Source organism: Grampus griseus, assembly GCF_964374135.1.
Source record: "Grampus griseus genome assembly, chromosome: 17".
NCBI lineage: Eukaryota > Metazoa > Chordata > Mammalia > Artiodactyla > Delphinidae > Grampus > Grampus griseus.
This window is the reverse complement of record NC_139011.1, coordinates 1,205,174-1,227,398: the sequence shown is the minus strand read 5'-3', so window position 1 is coordinate 1,227,398 and position 22,225 is coordinate 1,205,174. Positions and strand designations below refer to the sequence as shown.

The 22,225-nt window shown below is 56.7% G+C and overlaps 1 protein-coding gene across 1 annotated transcript in view; it reads right to left on the bottom strand.

Annotated features, from left to right (window-relative positions):
• TOP1MT (DNA topoisomerase I mitochondrial) overlaps nucleotides 1-22,009 on the bottom strand; it is a gene marked incomplete at both ends in the record, with an annotated part of 31,245 nt that extends 9,236 nt beyond the window's left edge. Inside the window, 15 exon segments of the mRNA XM_082675304.1 lie at nucleotides 1,450-1,635; nucleotides 1,861-1,912; nucleotides 1,914-2,002; nucleotides 2,287-2,431; nucleotides 3,100-3,178; nucleotides 3,181-3,286; nucleotides 3,776-3,898; nucleotides 4,798-4,826; nucleotides 4,829-4,897; nucleotides 7,164-7,282; nucleotides 8,000-8,055; nucleotides 12,825-13,310; nucleotides 18,496-18,515; nucleotides 19,579-19,827; nucleotides 21,874-22,009. Of these exon segments, the coding sequence (XP_082531430.1) occupies nucleotides 1,450-1,635; nucleotides 1,861-1,912; nucleotides 1,914-2,002; nucleotides 2,287-2,431; nucleotides 3,100-3,178; nucleotides 3,181-3,286; nucleotides 3,776-3,898; nucleotides 4,798-4,826; nucleotides 4,829-4,897; nucleotides 7,164-7,282; nucleotides 8,000-8,055; nucleotides 12,825-13,310; nucleotides 18,496-18,515; nucleotides 19,579-19,827; nucleotides 21,874-22,009 (1,944 nt within the window).
• Between the last annotated feature and the right edge of the window lie 216 nt (nucleotides 22,010-22,225).

Here is a 22,225-nt window from a genome sequence, read left to right as displayed (position 1 = left end):
CTTTCCTTTCCGTCCTTCTAAGGGAGCGCAAACATTCTCCTGGCTTGTGTCGGCCTGGGCCTGTCTCTCCATGCAGCTGTGTGTGTGCCCCACGGGGCTGGACGCCAGGTGCCCAGCTCCAGAGTGACCGGAACAGCCCCCGCTCTCGGCACCGCGACTCCTGACTGGGCTAGTGCCTCAGGAAAGTGGTCCCAGTGCTCCCTCGCCCTCTGCCACGTGAGGACAGTGAGAAAGCACGGCCACACCAGGCCGCGACTCCAGCCTCCAGACCAGGAGACGGAAACACTGTTAACGAGGTGCCAAGGCCAGGAACTCTATCAGGGAGGCCTGAACTGAGACACGTGGTGATTATCTTGTTACTAAAACCCCTTCTCCTGCCCCAAGGAAAGCCTCCCCCTTTCCTCACCTGCGGCTCCCACCAACTCATGCCCTGGAACAGGTTTCAGATGCCTGGGCACGCTGTGCAGCCCCTCCCGAGTGGGTGCTTCTCTGTCACCCTCGACGGTCTCCCCAGACTTCCCGTTCTGTGTTCGGGCAGCCACGTCTGTGTGTAAGGTGTGTGTAAGTTGCAGGTGGTCAGTGTTGGGTCTGCTCTCGTTGCTGTGACACGGGGCCCACCCGGACGGAGGCCAGGGCGACTGACACTCTAGGGCTTGTCACTCCAGAAGGAGTGGAAATCCTGATTTCCCATCAGAGCCCTCTGCAAACCAGAGACTTAGCCCCCACGCCCCCCCCCACTTCATCCGTCCCTCCATCGGCAGGGGCGAGGCCAGGCGCTGTGGGCATGGCCGTCAGCCAGCAGGCTCAACCCCTGAAGCTCATCGTTCACAGAGGGGAGACCGGGGACACCGCCAGAGTGACCACAGCGAGCTGCATGCCCAGCGGCCAGAAGACCCTTCCCAGGTGCGCTGGGGTGAACAGTGTCCCCCGCAAATTCACGTCCTTCCCAAAACTTCAAAACGTGACCTTTTTCGCAAATAGGGTCTTTGCAGATGCAATGAGTCAAGACGAGGTCACAGTGTGGGGGGACAACTCCAACAGGACCGTGTCCTCACAAGAAGAGGGACAGACGCACGGGGACAACGGAGGCAGAGCTGCACTGCCGCAGCCTCGAGCCAACGCGCCAGGATGCACGGGCACCTCCAGACACCACGGGCCTGGAAGGTTTCTCTCCAGAGCCGCAGAGGGCGCACAGCCCTGCCAACACCCTGCTCTCGGAATCCTGGCCTCTAGAATGCCACCCTAACCCACCAGGAAGGCAGTGGCGGCGCTGGCGCCTTGCAGGGCAGGTCCAGTTCAGCCTACGGGAGTTCAGCCTTGCCACCAAGCGCGACGGGACGGGAAAATGGGCCTCGTGGCCCTGCGCCCTCCCAATGCTCCCCAAAAGAGAGCACCCAGATCTCAGGGGCGAGCGTGGGGCACGACCCACCGCCCACACCAGGCGCTCACCAGCTTCTCCAGCGGCACTTCGTTGTAGTAGCGGATCGAGTCCTTTCCCAGGAAGTCGAATTCCACGACGTACGGGCAGCCGTCGGCCTCTGGGTGCAGCTGAATGTGTTCCACGCGCAGGGAGCAGCAGCCCACCGTGTCAGCCGTCTCGCCCTCCTCCTTCTCATGCCCGGCTCGCAGCGGGCGTGGTGCACACACACAGCGGCACAGACGGACACGCCCCTCAGGCGCACAACGTACAGACGGGCGCACACGTACGCACTCAGGCACACACCCACCCCTCCACCTGCCCGAGGCTCCGGCTCAGGACACACGAGCCCCACGGTGCCCCCAGCTGCCCGTCCAACCAGGTCTTTGCGACCGACTGGAGCCTCTGTGAAGAGCAGGTGGGAAAGCTGGAACCATCCGCACCTCGTCGATGAAATAAAGCGCCGCGGTGCGTGGTCTCGCCTTCATTTCTTGGCTTCCAGTCGGCCCGGTACTGAGGACGGATCTCGCCCGCAACTCCTTTCAAGCGCCGAGCCACTTCATGCTTCTCCCGGTCTCTCTGCCCCTAACGAAGGGAGCGAGTAGCAGAGCAAACCCCGGGCCCTTCAAATAGGCAACGCCGACCCCGCTCCCGGGCCCGCTCTCACCCGCTCAGCTCAGGGCCGCGGAGCAGACTCCAAACTCCGCGAAATTTAAAGACAGTGTGAATCTAAAGCCCTTGCTTTTGAAGACAAACGGCCGCTGGACACGGTGTCACTTCAGAACTGGCCCGCTAACGCCCACGACCCCAGGGACTCCCGGCCAAAGCGGCCCGGCCCAGCCGGGGGCGGCAGGTCAGAGCCAGCTCACCTTCAGCTCGGAGCTGGGGTTCAACATGACGTACTTGACGGAGTTCTGCACGTTCTCTGTCCACGCCGCCAGCCACGTGACCGTGCGGTCGCACCGCACCTCCTTCCACCGGTGGCCTACCGGAGGCTCAGGTACTTCGGAGTCCCTGCAGCAGGAGAGTGACCCAAACCCGACAATGCGAGACCCTGCTCCCTGAAACACCGGCCAAACGCCGCCACCTCCCACGACTGCGCCGGCACTGCAGGCGCCTCCTCGCCCAGGCCGCACCCTCGCGTCGCGGCCTCTGTGTCGCCAGGCGTGTGAGGGGCTCACTCAGAGCTGCTGCTCCCACACGTGAACCGGGACGGCCACGCCCAAGGCCACACACACTGCCAGCTCAGCAGCCCCACGGGACACAAGCCGCCGCTGGGCTCCTGATGGGCCCGGGCTCCCAGGATGCTTCTGCCGACCCGGCTCGGCCGCGGCCCACGCAGCAGAGGGACAGAAGCTCCTGCTGGAGCGTGGCCCGCAAGTTCCAAACGCTCACGTGTTACCAGACCATCTCGATCACCTGAACTGCGGAAAACTGCGTTGGAAGGACACGGACACGCTTTCTTGGCGGAGTGAAACCTCAAGCAGGGGGCAGAGTGACAAGAGCTGGTTCAGCAAACAGCACGTGGGCTGCCGCAGAGCGTCCATCTGTGGGGAAGGTGCCCTCCCACCCGGCCCACAGAGCCTGGAGTGACGGAGACACACCCTGCATCGGGCCCCACTCCCCCGGGTGAGAGGAAGGACCAACCACCACCACCACCACCACCCCCGCCCCACGCACACCTGCCGCAGTTGATGGTCACGTCCTCCGGCAGGACCCTCCTCTTCAGCATCCCCATCTTGGGGTGGTCGCTGCGGCCCCGAACAACCCAGGGGGCTCAGTCTTGAAACTGCCGACCTTCTCTCGGTGCCCGTCTAAGATACAGTAGCCAAACTCTTGCTGAAGTTTTGTCGCCTCTTCTTTGAGCTCCTGCGTTCATAGAACAGCGTGTAGCATCAGTGGTGAAGACAGGACGAGACTGGTGCCCACGTCTGCCGGGTGCACAAGACTCGTCAGAGCCCCTTCACTGCTGCAGGACCCCGGGAGGCCCAGCGAGGCAGGCGGGCCGAGCGCAGGGCGGGACGCCCGCCCCCCAGCTCCCGGCTGCCGCTGTGCTGGTCCACTGTCACCACGGAGCATGAACTACGGAGCCACTAGTTCACACGGCGGGGTCACTGTCCCCGTGCTCTGGGTGGACGGAGCACTTTTTAAATGTGTTTAGGGGCACGTAACTCAAAAGTGTCTGAGAATAACGGAGCGGAATCAGAGGCCCCTTCACCACACCCTGTTGGGGTCTCGTCTAGAAGAATCACACAGGAACGGCTTTTGTGAGAGGAGGGGGTCGTCTCCCGCATACCAGCAGCCTCCCACGCAGGGCCCCAGGGGCCCACGCCAGACTGAGCCCCCGAGCAGCCCGACCTGCTTCTCCTCCTTGGGCAGGGCCTTCCGGGCGGCGGTCTTGTCCACAAAGTATCTGTGGATTTCTGTGAAGTCACACTTGTCCAGGTGCTTGATTACTTTCCTCTCTTCTGCTGTCATTTCCTGCCCCAAAATCAGACACGTGTTCTCAACATCCAACAGGCAACAGTCACAGGGGCAGCGGGGACCCTCCCCCACCGCGGCAGGGGTCCCACTCCACGGGGAACGCTGACATCCCAGAAGCGGGAGGAGCAGACTCTGGGCAAAGACGCCAAGGCCACCCCGACCAGCAGCCTCTGCAGTTGTCCCCCAAAGAGAGCCTTTTCAGGCAGGTGGCCCAGGTGTGCAGGTGGACAGTCGGGGAGCTGAGGCCCCAGTGCTTCCTCCTAGCGGCCTTCGGAGTTGGGCCACGTGGCCGCATCTGAAGAACCGCCCCCTCTGGCTGCTGCGTGGACCGTGCATGGCACTAGGGGCCCCTCACTCACCACCAGGGAAGTCGGCCCACCGCCCCCCGCGTGGTGGAACACACACATGCTTGGTGGTCCCCAGTCCAGCCACACACACACACAGCCCACAGCCCCACCAACCCCCAGGTCCCTGCAGGGGTAGGTGTGAGACCGCACCACACCCTGCGGCAGAACCCAGGTGCCCGCCAGCCGGGAAGGGGACACACGCGGCGCTGGTGTCCTCCCAAAGCAGCCGGAAGGGGGGCTGGGGTGCGCTTTCTGAGGGCGGAGTCCACAGGTATAGCCGAGATGAGTGCAGGTGCGCACAGAACCCAGTTGTGTTTTTAATGAGAAAAGAAAAAGCAACTAGCACCTTATCTTCAGATAGCTTGCCAACGAGTATCTCTGTTTCCTAGGGGCCAGAAAATGCCACTCCTGGCACCCCGCAACCTCCCTTTCCTAGGGATTCCAAGCTCGGCTCTGCCTGGCCTTCCAGCCACTGGAGAGAAGTGAGGGTGGGCAAGCGTCTAACAGCAGCAGGCCGACACCAAGAGCCCGCGGCCGCGCAGCGCATACCCTCCGCCAGTCGCTAAAGAAGTTGTTTATTCGTGATCCAGCATTTTCCCATAAAACGTGGCAACCTCCTCAGCGGCTAAGCTCAACTCCATGGGCTTCCCTGGAGACGCCGGAAGTTACACTGATTTAGGGAGCCGACCCACAACGTCCTGCCCCTTAAGTCACGCTTGGTTACACACGTTGTATTGTATCGTAACATAGCCGACGTTTTTAGTTCAGGAGAAGGCTCTAAATTTAAGAAGACAAGCACAGCCACGCACAGGTGTGGCTTAAGCATCCTGGAGCACAGGCCAGGCCTCTGTAGAGGCGTCAACGGCCAGAATCGCCCACGTTTATACTGCTTTAATGATTTATTTTGCTGCTACGCTTACATGGAAATTTACAGTTGAAAAACACGAGAAGGGGCTTCCCTGGTGGCACAGTGGTGGGGAGTCCGCCTGCTGATGCAGGGGACGCGGGTTCGTGCCCCGGTCCGGGAGGATCCCACATGCCGCGGAGCGGCTGGGCCCGTGAGCCATGGCCGCTGAGCCTGAGCGTCTGGAGCCTGTGCTCCGCAACGGGAGAGGCCACAACAGTGAGAGGCCCGCGTACCGTAAAAAAAAAAAAGAAAAACACGAGAAGTTTTAGGACACACATCGCCACGTAACGTAAAAGTAAGACAAAAGTTAGAGCTCCGAAGCAGAAAGATGTGAATAACTGTAGCAGCTGCAACCTTTTAAACACCCTCCCATCTGCCCAATGACTTCCGACATTTTACTCCAAGAATCAGTATGAGAGACGGCTCAGTGGAGGGCAGGGAGGCAGCAGAGCAGCGCAAAGGCCGCGGGGGCTTCACCACGGAGTTCTCTCAACTGTTGTGTATGTTTGAAGATTTTTATCACAAACGTTGGAAAAACAAATATACGTTACTTTGATAGTAAGCAAAAGGCACTTGGGATAAAACAGCACAATTCTTCCCAAAACCAGCTTCTCGGGAGGACAGAGAACTAGCTGAGCAGCCAAAGCCCGAGGGGCTCAGCTCCTGCCCTGCCAGCGCCCCCTCCCCAAGGCTGGGCCGCCCAGGTGCCCCCGAGGCGCAGGGCGGGCTCTGACAGTCACGGAATCTAGTCTAGCTCGGAAAACCAGATTCTAAACCAACACCCACGTCGATGGAGTCGCGGTGAACAAAGAAAAAGCGTGGCTGTGTGTGCTGGCCGAGTGTCCCCCAGGGACAGGCACGTGTGACCCAGCAGGAGCCCACGGGGTCACCAGATCCCGCAAGGGGCAAGCACTACAAGAGCCCCAGCGAGAGAGGAGGGGAAGGAGGGGAGGCAGTCCTTCCTGCCGTCCACAAAGGCCTCCCTGTGGCAGCGCCTGGCAGGAGCCGGGACGACTTGCCAGCGACCAAGGCTGGCCTGTGTGCAGTGCCCACGCATGCCCTGCTGAGGGCCTGGTCTGACCCAGGAGAGGCGGAGGGCCACCTTCAGAAGGCTTAGCCTAGCAGAGATGCAGAAAATGGGGGAAACAGGTCAAACTAGCAGCACAAAACTAAGCAGAAGGGGCTTGCCTGGTGGCGCAGTTGTTAAGAATCCACCTGCCAATGCACAGGACACGGGTTCGAGCCCCGGTCCAGGAAGATCCCACAGGCCGCAGAGCAGCTAAGCCCGTGCGCCACAACTACTGAGCCGGTGCTCCAGAGCCTGCACACTGCAACTACTGAAGCCCACGCGCTTAGAGCCCGTGCTCCGCAATAAGAGAAGCCCCACTTGCTGCAACTAGAGAAAAGCCCACGTGCAGCAACGCAGCCAAAAGAATAACAAAAAAAACAACTAAGCAGACGCTCCTAACCAGAGAGGTGGAGAGGAAGAGGGCCAGGCTCCAGGGGAGGGGCAGTGCGGGGTCGGGCCAGTCAGCACGTGCCCACGGTAACAGCTGGGAGCCCGCAGGCCGCTTGCTCCAAGCACCCAGGGACCCAGAGACTCAGGCCCTCCCCCAGAAGGTCCTTCTGGATGCAGGCCCACGTGGGCCAGCACAGCAGGAAGGCAGGGGTGGCAGAACCAAGCTGGGCAAGTTCAAGGACACCGCCTGGTTCATCGGGCACTGGATGTGCAGCCCCCGCCCCCGCAAGCACGGCAGTTCTGAGAGGGTGCCAGGCTGCAGATGGGCAGGGCCCCCCTGATGTCTCAGGGAGCCTCTGAAGCAGCCTGCAGACTTGGAAGCAGCCTAGCCTGGCTCCTGAGCAAAGGGCCAGTGTCTCCCAGGTGCACAGGTCAGCCTAGACCCCAGTGGGAGAGCCACCAACGGAGCAGGCCTGGGTGGCCGCCAGTTACCAGGTGCAGAAGCAGGTCCCTGGCCACAGTCACTCGAGCCACCCATGCAGTCCTCACCATCGTAGTAGAAGCAAACTCCCTCAGGAAGCGGCTCATGCGGGGGTGCGAACCATGGGCCTCTGTGCTCCAGCCGCGTCCACTTCACACCGCCTGGGCTCTCCTCCTCCTCTTCCCACCTGGAGGACACACGAGACGGTTCCGACTCTCACGCCACACCTGAGCACAGGTCCTCCCCGCACATCCCTCTGGACGCCCCGTGACCACCTCCCAGCTGAGCTAGGTAAGGAACAGGAGGGGTCATCCCCCTAGGGGTGCGGGGACTGACCCTGCCTGACCTCAGACCACGCCTCTCGTTAGACAACCACACCTCCCTGACCTGGAGGAAAAGGGGCAGAGAGGCTCCCCCAGCTGGGTCCCTTCAGGGCCGCCCCAGAGTCCCCAGGTCTGGCTCCAACCTACTTTCCCAATCTTGTGCAAATGTAATTTGCAGCTCTTTTTGGAATGCATCTAGTGAAGGTGCACCAGTGAAGCGGCCACTGCAACCCAGCTCCACACTTGGGCCTGACCCCTCTGTTCCCAGGACACCATCCCTCCCACCCCCACCAGCAGGGCCCGAGCCCCCAGAGGCAGACGGGACTCCGTGATCACGGCAAATCTCTGGCCCCTGGCGGTAAAGTGGAAGTACTGATAGGACTTAGGTCACAGACGGGGACCAGTTAGACCGCGGTGAGACACCATCTGGAAACACTCAGTTAATGACGTCAGAACTCCAACAGGAACCCTGAGCGCAGCCCCGTGAGGGTGTGAACCCAGCCTGCTCTTTGGAAAGGTGGCATTTCACGCACAGGAGATCCCCACCTCCCTCCCGCTATTCCACACCCGCCACAACTCACCCGCCATGTGACCACAGGGCCTCTGCCCACATCCCGCAGGAAAGAGCTTGGGAGCGCTGTGGGCAGAGGCACGCCTCAGGTCGCAGCACGAAAGCCACCAAGGGGAACTGATCGCGGGCTATGTGCCCGTGCACAGAATGAGTGGACCAAAGCTCCTGGAAACGGAGGAACTGAGAATCCAACATGGAATGAGAGGCCAGTGTGAGACCACACACACATCAAGTTCAAATCCAAACACTACGGCGCTTAGGCCAGGCGCAGCTACCTGAGCAATAGACCTTACCAAAACAAAAAACAGTGGGGGGAGAAACTCCCAAATGGGGGCCCCCAGGGGAGCAGGCGTGAGACGGGGCACGTGCTGCGCCTGTGGTCTCAGATCCCCTTTGGGGAAACCGAAGAGCAACGTGCGCTCCCCCTGCACTCCCATCCCGCCCGAATGCAGCGGTCAGATGTCTGGGAGGAGCACGGATGCGCCCTCCCGGAGCCTCCGCCCAGGGTCTTCGGCCACCTTACTGGACTCAGCTGACGACCCTCCGCCGGGTCTGGGGGCCTTGTGGGGGGCATCGGGGCGCACCCTGCGTTTGCCCTCTTAAGCCCCGGGAGTGAGAACCTGCCCCCCACGTGCAGAGGCCCGGCGCACCCGCCCTGCCCCCATCTTCGGGCCGGCCCCACCCCACCCCGGCGCACCTGGCGGACTTGGTGGATGAACGAGGACCGCGCTGGCCTCCTGCAGGCTGCACAGTGGCACTGGGCAGGCACAGGGTGGTTCCGCCCGGTCCCTTGTCCCCGTCTTGCTCCTCCGCCCGCTTCCCTGTGCTCTCAGGCCTGCCTCCTGATACTGCGGACAGGCCCTGGATTCAAGTCCAGTCCTGCCGACCCCTCCGTCCCGAAGCTCTGGCCCATGACCGGCCCGAGGCTCCTCCCGGAAGGCCGCCTGGGAGCTGCGCGAGGGGCCGGCACAGGGCTTTAGCGCTTGCCCACCTCCCTCCACCCCCCAGCTCCCGAGGGCACCTGGTGGGTCCTCTGTGATCACACGCTTGCCCGGCACACCAGGCCAGACATGGAAGAGGGGCGCTTCCACGCTGTCAGAGGGCCTGCAAGTGAAGCTGTGCAGACACCAGGGGCGCCTCCATCCAGGCCCACGCGGCCTCCTGCAAGTCCTGTAACACAATCACTGCAGACCAGCCCCTTACTACCTCTCACCCCTCTGCAGCTGAGCCCTCCCTCCCGCACTCACTGTCCCTGGGTTTGACCCGCACTTCCGCCCTGGGCAGCACGATCCAGCTGCTAGCCCTCCAGGGCCAGTCCCGGTCTGGAGCAGGCCACAATGCCCACTCGTGGGCCCTGAGCCAGCAGTGGACAGGGCTCCACCATTTGTCAGCCTTGGGCAGGTGTCCAACTCCCCTGCATCTGTAAGATGCGGCTTAGGGACTGGGGGAAGTGGACAGGTGCACACCTGTCAGTGCCCACCCAGAGAGTACACAGCGGCCCAGGCACGTCTGCCGTGCCTCCCGCCACCAGAGGAATGCAGCAGAGACAAGCCCACATCCTCACTAACCCCCACTACTGCCACCAACTCCGCAGTCCCCGCTGACATCTGGGGGCTGAAGCACTGGCACACAGCTGCATGGCTGCAAGGGCTGGATCTCAGCACCCAGGCGGGCCATGGTGCTGGTCATCACCGTTCTGGAATAAGTCGCGCATCCGCTGGCTGGACATGCGCACTAGGACTGCAGCAGCCGGTACTCCTTCAGGCCCACCTTCTGCCGAGCGTGCTGAGAGGCCTTGCACACATTCTCTCATAATCCTTCTAAAATCAGGAAGTACATTCTAGTCAGGCCCACTGTTCCTTCCACAGAATGCTGAGGCCACTGTGTTTTAAATTCAGACCGCAATTTTGTAAACGGGAATGTGGCGGGACAAAAACCGTAAGATCTCTAAAGAAATGCAGAAAAAGCATCTGACAAAAAAACCCAACACCCTTTCACGATAAAAGCAAAAAGCCACACTCAACAAACTAGGATGGAGGGACCCTCCTCAACCTGAGACAGAGCAGCTGAAGACCCCACAGCTACATCATACGCAAAGGTGCCATGGCCCCAAGGTCAGAACTGGACACTGCTATTCAACACGGTCCTGGAGGTTCTAGCCAGAGCACACGGGCAAGAAAGCGACGTAAAAGGCATCCAAATTTGAGAGGAAGAAGTAAACTGTCTTTATTTGCAGATGGCAGGATCTTGTGTATAGAAAACCCACCAGATTCTACAACAACAACAAAAAATTATTAGGGCTAATAAATTAATTCAGCCAAGTCGCAGGGTACAAGATCAATACACAAAAATTGGTTTTCTTTCTTTACACCTGCAGTGAATTACCTGAGAAAATTACAAAACAACTCCATTTACAGTAGCACCAAAAAATGAAAATAGCTAGGAGTGAACTTAACCAAAGAAGTAAAATATTTGTACACTTTAAACTACAAAACATGCCGAAAGAAATTAAAGAAGATCTAAGTAAGTGGAAAGTCATCCCATATTCATGGACTGGAAGACTCATTTTGCTAAGATGGCAATATTCCCCAAAATGATCCACAGAAAAATCTAATCCCCATCAAAAGGTTGGCTTCTTTGCAGAAACTGACAGCAATCCTAAAATTCACATGGAAATACAAACTATCCAGAATAACCAGAACAATCTTGAAAGAGAAAAACAAGGTTAGAGGACTCACATTCTGATTTAACAGGGACTTCCCTGGTGGCGCAGCGGTTAAGAATCCGCCTGCCAATGCAAGGGACACGGGTTTGATCCCTGGTCTGGGAAGATCCCACATGCTGCAGAGCAACTAAGCCTATGTGCCACAACTACTGAGCCCACATGCCACAACGACTGAGCCCACATGCCGCAACTACTGAAGCCCGCGAGCCTAGAGCCCGTGCTCTGCAACAACAGAAGCCACTGCAATGAGAAGCCAGCACACCACAACGAAGAGTAGATCCCGTTCGCCATACCTAGGGAAAGCCCACACACAGCAACAAGGACTGAACGCAGCCAAAAATAAAACAATTTTTTTTTAAAAAAAGTACAAGCAAGGAAAAATAAAACAGCTAATGTGGACTCATCAAAATTTCAAACCTTTTGTGCTTTAAAGGACAACATCAAGAAAATGAGAAGACAATCCACAGGAAGGGAAAAAATGTTTGCAAATCATGTATCTGGTGAATCTAGTGTTTAGAATATATAAAGAACACTTACATCTCAACAATAAAAAGACAAATAACCCAACTAAAAAAAAAAATAGACAAAGAAACTGATCAGACATTTCTCCAAAGATATACAAACGGTCAATAAGCACAAAAGATGCTCAACATCCTTACCCATCCGGGAAATCCAAATCGAACCCACAAGGAGAGGCCACTTCACACCCACCCACTTCATAAGCCTTCACACGTCTCATACTAGCAACTCCACAAAGAGCACCCCATTCCACATACAAGAAAAAAGAGGCTCAGCAAATCTAATTTCCCCAGAATCGTATCGTTGCTGAAAGCAAGATCTGATACCAATAAAGACCATTCTGATCCCAAAGCGGGCAGCCCCTCCTGTGGTCTCTGCTGCACCCCTTCACAAGGTGTGAAACAGCACTGACCAGCAGAAATGTGACACAAGCCACAAGTGAATTTTAAACCGATCTGATTTTTTGCAGTATACTTAATTTCAACCAAAATATTTAAAATATTGTCACTACAATGTGTGATCAATATAAAAAATGAGTTCACATTCTTTTTCCTACTATTTGAAGTCAGCATGAACTTTACACCCACAGCATGTCCCCACCGGGACCAGCCACATCTCAGGAGCTCACAGCCACACGCGGCTGGTGGCTGCAGGCTAGACGGCCCAGGAGGAATGGTTAAGACGGTGGTGTCCAATGTGTGCTCCTCTGCTTAGTGTCCCTGTGACCACGGCCAAGTTGCTTAACCTCTCTGTACCTCAGTTTCCTAACCTGGTAAGTGGAGATAACAGCACCTACCTCGCCAAGGACTGGCCAAAAGCAATGGAGACACAGAGCCAAGTGCATCACGGACGCTGGTTCTCACTAGCACCCGGTAACACCTACATTTCAAAGCTGCCCCCGCCCTACAATATTTTGGCGTTACCCACCACACCTCCCCGACAGGCCCACAGCCGCAGCAAAAGCCAGCACTTACAGCCACCTTCTCTTTATGCCCACACGTGGGCGTGAAAGAGACCGCGGGTGGGGGTGGGGCGGAGGCGGGCCGTGAGCGCGGGGCGGGGCTACAGGGGTGGTGACCGGGTGAGGGGCGGGGCACGGCCTACAGCGGGTGGTGATGGGCAGTGGGGCCGGCGCGGGCTTACCATCTCCACCTGCCTTCTCCCTCCTCCTCCGGCCCTTTGGTGGCCTCGTGGTCCCTTTTCCTGTCTCTCCCTCGGGACGTTGCACCGACCGGCTCCTCCTCTTGGCCTCTGCCCTGCTCCAGGCCACACCGACTTATCTCCTCTCTCCGTCGCTTCTCCCACTGTACGTCCTTCCCGGGGCGGCCCAGTCCACACCTGATGGCCCTCTCCGCCCGCCCATCCCCCTCCAGCTCCCCATCCCCTTGTCTCTGTTCCTTTGCTTCCGGAGCCCCTGCTCCGCCCACGTTGTCCTTCTTCCTTTTTTTGACTTTTCTGGAAACCACAGTCTCTGATGCGGACTCGTTACCATAACCACATTTTTTTCTTCTTTCTTAGTTTCTCCAGCCCACATGTCTTTCCCCTCCTCGACATTCCCTCGTAGCTGCTTCCTCCCCACCAACTCTCCCACCTTTTCGGTGTAGGCTAGCTGCCCCGTCCTGGACGTTCCCCCCGCCTCCGCCTGCGCGTCTTCCCTGCGGCTCTCGGCTCCCGCGTCCCCATCGCCTCCATGCACCGCCTCCCCGCTGGGCCCGCGCCCCCTCTCCGCAGGCGCCCTCCTGCTGTGGCCACGTGCACCCCTCCAGTCCCCGCTGCCCTCCTCCAGCTTCGAAGCCTTGGTCTGCCTCCCAGCACCTTTCTCCTTAAGCCCTTCCCGCCTTTGCTCTTCCGATATGTGCTCCTTTTCTTTTTTCTGTTTGCTTTTCACTTTCACCCCATCCTTTCCCTGGCTTGTGTCCACTTGCTCCTTGTCTCCCTCTCCCAGGGTGCTGGGCCACACAGCCTTCCCACCATCCTGGCCGCTGGGCACAGCCTGCAGTGCCCCATCCTCAGAGGACACCTGGAGATCACCAAGGGCCATCTTCCTCTCGTCCCCAGGGCCTTGTAGCCTCGGAACCTTGTGCAGGAGAAAGAGCACACTGTGAGTGGGCCACACCCCACAGGCAGCACCCACCCAGGTCGCAGACCCCAGTGACTGCTTTACTCACCACATCCTGCCCTGCCCTTCCCCACAGAGGCTTCCATCAGAGGAGCAACAAATCCAGACTGTGCGCCTCTACTGCCTCCAAAGGAGCTTCAGAAAATAGCTTCTGTGTCTCAGCCCTCCTGGCCCTTGTCAGAAGTGGAACCCAGGGCAGTGCACTGCCCCCAGGCACAAACCCCACTGGGAAAGGGCACAGGAGGAGCAGCTATTCCAATGCCACTTCCCCCACCCAGGCTCCACAGACTCATTTCACAATACATTCCTATTAGGAAGTCAGACAGGGGATCTGCCTGGTGGTCCAGTGGTAAAGAATCCGCTGTCCAATGCACAGGACACGGGTTCAATCCCTGGTCGGGGAACTCAGATCCCACATGCCACGGGGCAACTAATGCCACGTGCCACAACTACTGAGCTCATGCGCTTCAACTAGAGCCCGTGTGCCATAAACTACAGAGCCCACGTGCTCTGGATCCCACATGCCACAACTAGAGAGAAGCCGTGCACTGCAGCAAAAGATCCCGCGTGCCACAACTAAGACCTGACACAGCCATAAAAAATAAAAAAAATAAATATTTTTTTTAAAAAAGAAAGAAAGTCAGACAAGTCAGACAGTAAGGTCATTCATTGTCTTTTTTTGGCCCACGCCGCACGGTACCAGGGATGGAACTCATGCCCCCTGCAGTGGAAGCATGGAGTCTTAACCACTGGACTGCCAGGGAAATCCCCATTCACTGTCTTCTTACACTTGCAAGAACAAACACGCAAGCACGAGCGCCTAGAAAGCTGCTCACGAGAATCACACCTGAAGACGTCACCTGGCCTTGTTTCTTGCAAAGCTTTGCACTGTTACGCGTCCTCACAGGCTTGGCGGTCTGTGCAGATCTGGAACACAAAACCATACGTAAATACATAAATCTGCTGCTCACTTAGGAAGCCTACCATTCTGAAAACAGATAAATAACCTACATTACAGACTACAGAGTCTCCAGTCTTTCCAGTGGACTCTCTATTTTTCACAACATGTGTGGTGAACGTGAGCATATTCACAGGACATCTGCGGGCGGGGGCAAATGAGCGCAACTCCAGTCTGACACTAAGGAGCTGCTGGCAGCTGCAAAAGCACCCCTGGCGCACGTCCTGCCGACAGGAGACCCGCGGGGGCTGCAGGAAGAGCAGATGGCACAGCCAGCCCTGTCACCCACCAGGTCCACCTCTGCCCACCCCCGGCCCCTGTCAATACTGTGACTGCCATGGGACTTCCCTGGTGGTCCATGGTTAAGGCTCCACGCTTCCCTGCTTGGGGACCTAGGATCCCTCATGCTGCGCCGCCAAAAAAATTAAAAATTAAAGAAAAAAAAAAACTACGACTGCCAGGAAATCATCAATTTAGAAAAACGGTCCTTCCAGAGTAGCCTTGAAGAAGCAGTAATTGCAAGAAACACATTCAGAAACAAAACCCAAACTAAACAGAGAGATCAGACACAACAGGCCCGAGCAGGAGCGCGGGGCAGCCCCTGCAGCCGCCACCCAAACACCGCCACGGGGACAGGCCCTGGGGGGCCAGGCACTGGGGTGCCAGGCACTGGCTTACGGAGGGCAAGGGAGGCCCGCGACCAGGCTACTGACCAACTTCACACCCACTAGGACGGCTACAGCGAAAAGATGGACAATAACAAGTGCTGGCAGGCGTGTGGAGAACTCAAGCTCCTCGTACGCTGCTGGTGGGAATGTCAAATTGTGGAGCCGCCCCGGGAAACAGTGCGGCAGTGCCGGAGCGCGGCACACAGCTACCACGAGACACAGCAGCTCCACTCCTAGGTGTTCACACAAATACTGTGAGGGAATGTTCACAGCAGCAATACTGACAAGAGCCCAAAGGTGGAAACAACCCAAAATGTCCATCAACAGATGAACGGATAAGCAAAAGGCGCTACACTCAAACAGTAAAATATTTTCAGCCATAAAAATGAAGTGCTGTGGCTTCCCTGGTGGCGCACTGGTTAAGAATCCGCCTGTCGATGCAGGGGACACAGGTTCGAGCCCTGGTCCGGGAAGATCCCACGTGCAGTGGAGCAACAAAGCCCGTGTGCCACAACTACCGAGCCTGCGCTCTAGAGCCCGCGAGCCACAGCTACTGAGCCTGCATGCCGCAACTACTGAAGTCTGCGCACCTAGAGCCCATGCTCTGCAACGAGAAGCCACCGCAATGAGAAGCCCGCGCACTGCTACAAAGAGCAGCCCCCGCTCGCCACAACCAGAGAAAGCCTGCATGCAGCAACAGAGACCCAACACAGCCAAAAATAAATAAATAATTTTTTACGTAAATAAAAATGAAGTGCTGATACGTGCTACAATGTGGATGAATCTTGAAAATATGTTAAGTGAAAGAAGCCGGACACAAAAGGACAAACATTGTGTGACCCACTTGTACAACATACCCAGGACAGGCCAATTCGTACAAATAAAAGGCTGACGAGAGGTCGTCAGGGGCTGGGGGAGGAGGGAAATGAGGGGTATGGGGTTTCCCTTTGAGGTGATGAAAAAATTCTGGAATTAGATCGTGCTGATAGCTGCCCAAGATTGTGAATGTCCTTAGTACCAAGGAATTGTACACTCTGAAATGGTTAAAATGATGAATTTTACATTATATGAATGTTATCACAACAAAAACAAACACAAAAGGAAAGTTTCCCAAAATTTCTGACGTTTTCCATGAGAGAAAAAGAAGAGTTGGGACAGAACACCAGGCACAGGAGAAATCCTGCCTCCGTTCACAGCACAGGGGCCGCACGATGAGGCCCACAAGCTAGACCTAGGTCGCACACGTTTCTGTCTGTCTGGCCAAGCAGTTCTGTAAAATTTCAGCAACATTAACATCTGAGACGCTTCACCATGACGATCCCCACGTCGATGGTGTGTGAGCTGCATATCCAGGGGCCTGCTCAGAAGTTCATCCATCACTCACAGCGGGGGTCCAGCAGGGAGGGAGGGAGCAAACGGCAGCCAGAAAAGGGAGGGGCCCGCCCTCCCCCACCCCACTCCCCCCCACCCGATTACGGGAAACTAATAAACATGATTTGACATGACTCAGAGAAAACATCAAATTAAACTAATCCTGTACTCCGAGGCCAGGTGCTTCACTCAAAACTGGAAATACTATTTAGAACAACAGCTTCAACTGCCTGATTCTGAAGCCTGGACTCCTTTCACCGTGAACTGATACGCAAATCCTGTCATCAAGCCACACGTGTTTCCAACACCAAAGTTTCCAAAAGCAAAACCTACCACGGTTTTTTTCCATCAGGTTTTTTCTTTGTTCTACTGGACAAAGAGAGCTATTTATACTGTCCTCTGAGACAAGAAAGTGGTAGAAAACAGGAGAGGTAAAGAAAGGTCAGAGACAACCATATGCCTAATGCCTTTTAAACAACTTTTGGTTCTATTCTTTGAAAAAGATGTGGTTACGTTGATTGTTACCTAGTTTACAATTATTTCTGACAAGATCCTTTATTTATTGATAAAATAAAAACCACAAAAGAGAGGACCGACAGCAGATGAAGGGGGCCAGTCCTCGGCCTTCACAGAAGGCCTTCACAGAACGCGCAAAAGACTGATTTCCTGCGCGGCAGCCAGCAGCTCCCATTACCAATCGTTCTGTGGTTCTACCAGATTCTTCACTTCTGCTCAAGTGAGAGCAAAGACTGGATAAAAACAGGGAGTGCAGGTCCCAATTCCAATGCCAAGGCCGGACTCAGGACTGAAGGTGATGTCGCTGCCCCTCCCACTGCTGCATCCTCACCACCCTACCTCACCTCCTGCACAGAGGAAAGAGACACAGAACAAACCCTACCTGATATCTTCTGAAATGGAGAATGGACTTTCTTCCTTCAGGCACTGCTACGAGTCACAAGAAGACAGAGAGTTTTACTGAGAACATTTCCATGTTGCAGTAATGGTTAGAACTTCTGTTAAAACACTAAAGAGACCACCACCACTGTGTCCTGAAGTGGCCCCCGGGAAGAGCAAACGTGACCCTCAGGAAGTGAGCAAGTTAGGTCCAGGACACCACGACGCCCCCAGCCGGCAGCTTCCGGGTCCTTAGAACTCAGCAAGAGGGTGGCAGCCACTCAAAGGATTCTGAGTAATGCGTAACCAAACCCACCCCTCCCAGAACTGATTCCAAGGCCCGGGCACAACACAAAGCAGCACGCCTTCCGAAATTAGAAATAAATGTACTTTACACACAAAGTGTACATTTTTAAAACTATCAAAATGCCATAGACACTAAGAAAGGCTTACAGATTTAAAAAAATGAAGAATTTAACTTACTGAAGCCCGTTAAGTTTAAAAACAGGACATTAACAGTAAATGAAAGATTCAAACCTGGTCTTTCCCACATCTTCCCTGATGTTTTTGGTTTGGCTCCTTCGGGTTTTCTAGGTTCATCTGGTCAGTATTCTCCCTCTTCCTTTAACGAAAAACAAATTTTAATGCAAATCCCCAGGGAGGAAATGTAAAGCCAACACTGAAATGATGTCTGTGTCTGGAAGAAACACAAGCTGCACAGAAAGGCGACGGATCACCCCGCCCTCTCCCTCTCCAGCCTGACGCCAGACTCCCTGCTCGACACCACCTGGGCCATGTCTGTGTGCACACACTCTTCCCATTCCATTTTCCACTAGTGCAGGGATGGGGTCAATTAGACTAGGGCATTTCAAGAGGTGAGCCAGCTCGTTAATAAAAATCACAATCCGGGCTTCCCTGGTGGCGCAGTGGGTGAGAGTCCACCTGCCGAGGCAGGGGACGCGGGTTCGTGCCTCGGTCCGGGAAGGTCCCCCATGCCGCGGAGCGGCTGGGCCCGTGAGCCATGGCCGCTGGGCCTGTGCGTCCGGAGCCTGTGCTCCACAACGGGAGAGGCCACGACAGTGAGAGGCCCGCGTACCGCAAAAAAAAAAAAAAAAAAAAAAAAATCACAATCCACTAAGCAAAGGCCCCTTCTTCCCAAAAACATTCAGTTACCTTGTGAGGGCAACCTCACCCTTCACCGAGAATGGCTTCAAATCGGACATTTGACCATCTCCCATAGCCTCTTCTTTACCTGTAATCGCGTGTCTCCAACTGTGAGAAAACAGAGCTGAGACGCATCAAAGAGGACCCCAGGTAAGGAGCAGGTCAGGCGGAAAGGAGGTGAGCCTGGGCCCATGTGCAGGGACATTCTATGGCCTGTCATGCCTGTGGCTGGTGGTCCCACTGGCTGAGTCTACATCTAAAACAGGTCAACAGCTAACTCACATCAACCCACGACTAAGAGAAGAGCAAAGGTCCACCGTTCACAAGGTCTCTATAGAACAGGCGCACCAGGAGATGCGTGTCACTCTTGACCTCATTACTACAGAAACAGTCTCCAAGAACAGCTTCAGGGCTTCCCTGGTGGCGCAGTGGTTGAGAGTCCGCCTGCCGATGCAGGTGACACGGGTTCGTGCCCCGGTCCGGGAAGATCCCACATGCCGCGGAGCAACTAGACCCGTGAGCCATGGCCGCTGAGCCTGCGCGTCCAGAGCCTGTGCTCCGCAACGGGAGAAGCCACAACAGTGAGAGGCCCACGTACCGCAAAAAAAAAAAAAAAAAGAACAGCTTCAGTTAACAGGTCCTGAGCATTTTGCCGCATTTTATGTATCATCTTCTTTACATTTTGAAACGTCACAATTAACTATCTTGAAGGCAGGCAACAGCTGCACTGAAAATAGCCTGTTTGCCAATTCCAGCTGAGTACTTATGGCTTTAGATGCATCAGACCAAAAGGAAAAAGGAAAAGAAAGCTGTAAACTCGTGGTGTTAACGAGATGAACGCCAGCAGGTGGTAAAGACAAAGAAGGCAGATCAGAACTCAGGCAATGGGGCGGGCGGCTCCACGAGGAGGGCAACCCAGGCCCTAAGGCGGATATTCGGGTTCCAGGGCGGCCTCCGGCGGGGACTGGAGCCCGGGCACCGAGGGATTTGCGTGCGTCCGCGCCGGTCCACGCCCATTTCCTAGGGAGCTGGTCAGGCACAGGAGGCCCCGCGGGCCACGCTGGATCGTGCGGAGAAGGGGAGACTGGGGAAAACGTCCCCCTGGAGAAGGGGAGACTGGGGAAAACGTCCCCCTCCGGGCCCCACCCGCCGCGCGTTCCGGAAGTCCCACCTGTGGCTCCTCGAAGCCTCGGGTCCGCAGCGAGCGCACCGTCTACCGACGCGCCATCTCCTGCCGTCAGGTCCGCGCGTGCGCGGCGCCGCCACCACCACGTGCCGCGCCTCGGCGCCGCGGGGGCCGCCGGGAAGGGAGGAGGCGCAAGCGTGGGGCGGGGCTCCTGCGCGGCAAGGCAGGTGGGGGTCTGGGGCGCGAACTCCCAGTCGCAGGCGGCGCGGGAGGTGGGGGGCGCAGAGCTGGGCCCTGGCAGGGTGGGTAGGAGCGACGAGGGGGCAGCCCAGGGTCAAGGGCCCCGCGGGAGATCTTGGCCCAGGTGTGTGAGCGTGCATGTGTGAGCGTGCACGTGCACCTGCGTGCGCGGGCTGGGATTGGGGAAGGACCGACGGGGCGTGGATGTGATGGTGCAGGCGGAGGGGGGGCGGGGACTGTCAGGTTAGGAAAGACAGCGTGCTCCCATTGCATTTAGAGGGATGAGTGACCCTCAGTGGGCAGGACAGTTATTGGGGCAGAGAGGCCGCGGGAGACGCAGTGCCTGTTTTCCTGGGACACGGCAATGAGGTCGGCCAGCGGAGGATGGTGGAGGTGGGGACAAGAGGAGTTGAGGATGACACCCAGGGCTCCAGTTTGCATGGTTGCGTGGGTGGGGCTGTCCTCTGACCCTAAAACCCCATCACAGGAAAACCGTCTAAAAACATACCTCTGGTGAAAACAGAGGAGGCTATTACAAACATGCTCCTTACTTTACAATTTGGTTGTTGTTTTATAAGTTCTGGTGCTTTTGTTTGACGTTATTAAAGATGCAATTTTCCTGCCTTCTTAACAAATGGACGTTAGGTAAATGGCTGTTTTCCTGCTTTGGTGAATAATGGCCAGACGGAAGCCTTCTGTCGTGTCGACGGCCTCTCACTGCCAGCCCAGTGTGTGCTGCGGAAGCTTTGCATAAAGATGGCATCGAATCTACAATTGCGCCTGGATTTGCTGGAGCCCCACGGAGGCTGAACTCATTTTATTCAGAACGCCACGGAACGATAACCAAAAAAGGATACCATGAAGGCAACATCTATCATATGCTTCTTTAAAAACCCCATTGTCAGCATCAGTGACAATGGCATTACCACTCAGTCACTGAGATTAAAAATTAGTCATACGTGGAAAATAGAAACAGGTTTTCAGGGAAAAGGAAGCTTTGGTTCCACTGAATTATGCCTCTTTTTTGCTTGGTAAATAAAGGATGCATATTTTCCAATGATATATATTTTCGAGGTTAGCTATGTCTAGGTGGTCCCAGATTTGGGGTAAGAGCCTTGTTGTCAGTTGACTGACTGGGCAGGTGTCAAAAACACTTTATAGGGCTTCCCTGGTGGCGCAGTGGTTGGGAGTCCGCCTGCCGGTGCGGGGGGCGCGAGTTCGTGCCCCAGTCCGGGGGGATCCTGCGTGCCGCGGAGCGGCTGGGCCCGTGGGCCGTGGCCGCTGGGCCTGTGCGTCCGGAGCCTGTGCTCCGCGGCGGGAGGGGCCGCGGCGGTGGGAGGCCCGCGTACCACGAAGAAAAAAAAACAAAACACTTTATAACTTATATCCAAAACCGTCTGACAACAAGGTATTCAGTTGTGACATCAGAGTTACCGCCATCCAGAATCTGAATCTTTCTGGATTGGGTCACGAATGAGTCCTTGGAATGACGGGTGTTTTCCTTCTCTTAGGTGTCGCAGCCCATCAGTGAGGCTGAGTGTGCAAAGCGTCACTCGGCTGCCTGCGGCCTCTCACCCCCTTAAACCCTGGTGAAACCGAGCCCTCTGCCTTCCGGGCAGCCACATGCCAGCTGGGGCCCCCGCCCCACCGGGAAGCCCCACCCCCCTGTCCTTAGCCATCCTCCTCCTTGCCTCCTGTGACCTCCAGCACCCCTCCTCGGCCCACTCTCAGCGGGGGCCTTGCTTCCTATGTCATCGACACATAGAAACAGCGCACAGGGAGTGTCCGCACCCTCCCAGCCCCACGTGTGCCCTGCCTGTGTCTGCCATCCCTCTGCCTCCTCCTGTCGCTGTGGTTGGACTGTTCGAACCTCTGTTGAAGGCTCTCAGCCCTCCCCTGACCCCACAAGCACATGTCCCACCAGTTCTCTGCCCCCCGCCCCCTGCCAAGCAGAACTCCCCAGACGTGTGTCCACTTCCCGTCCTCTGGCTCACTTTTGATCCCCGTTAAGGCAGCCTTCTGTCCCCACACCCCACTGAGATGGCCCCCAGCAAGGTCTCCAACACCCACCACCACCTTCCCTGGCCTTATCCCGCTGACCATCAGCAATGTGGGATGATGCCTCATTCACGGGTGCTCCTCGGACCGTGTCCGTCCCCAGGTTTCTGGGGGGCATCTGGCCCAGCTGCTCCTCCTCTTCCTGGCACTGCCATGAACTGCCAAGCTGTCTGCCCATGACTGCCCCACCACACGTGGCCCTGCCTGCAGCCCGCTCCCCACCTGGCCTCACCTGGCCTCCACTCCTCCAGAGCCCAGGGTGGTCCTTCGGCAGCAGGATTTTCTGCAGAAGGTCGTGGGGAGGCCTCAGTGGGGGAGAACATGCAGGTGCCTTCAGCCGTCTGCCAGGGATCAGACCAGTAAACACCACACTCTGGGGAGCCCTGGGCATCCT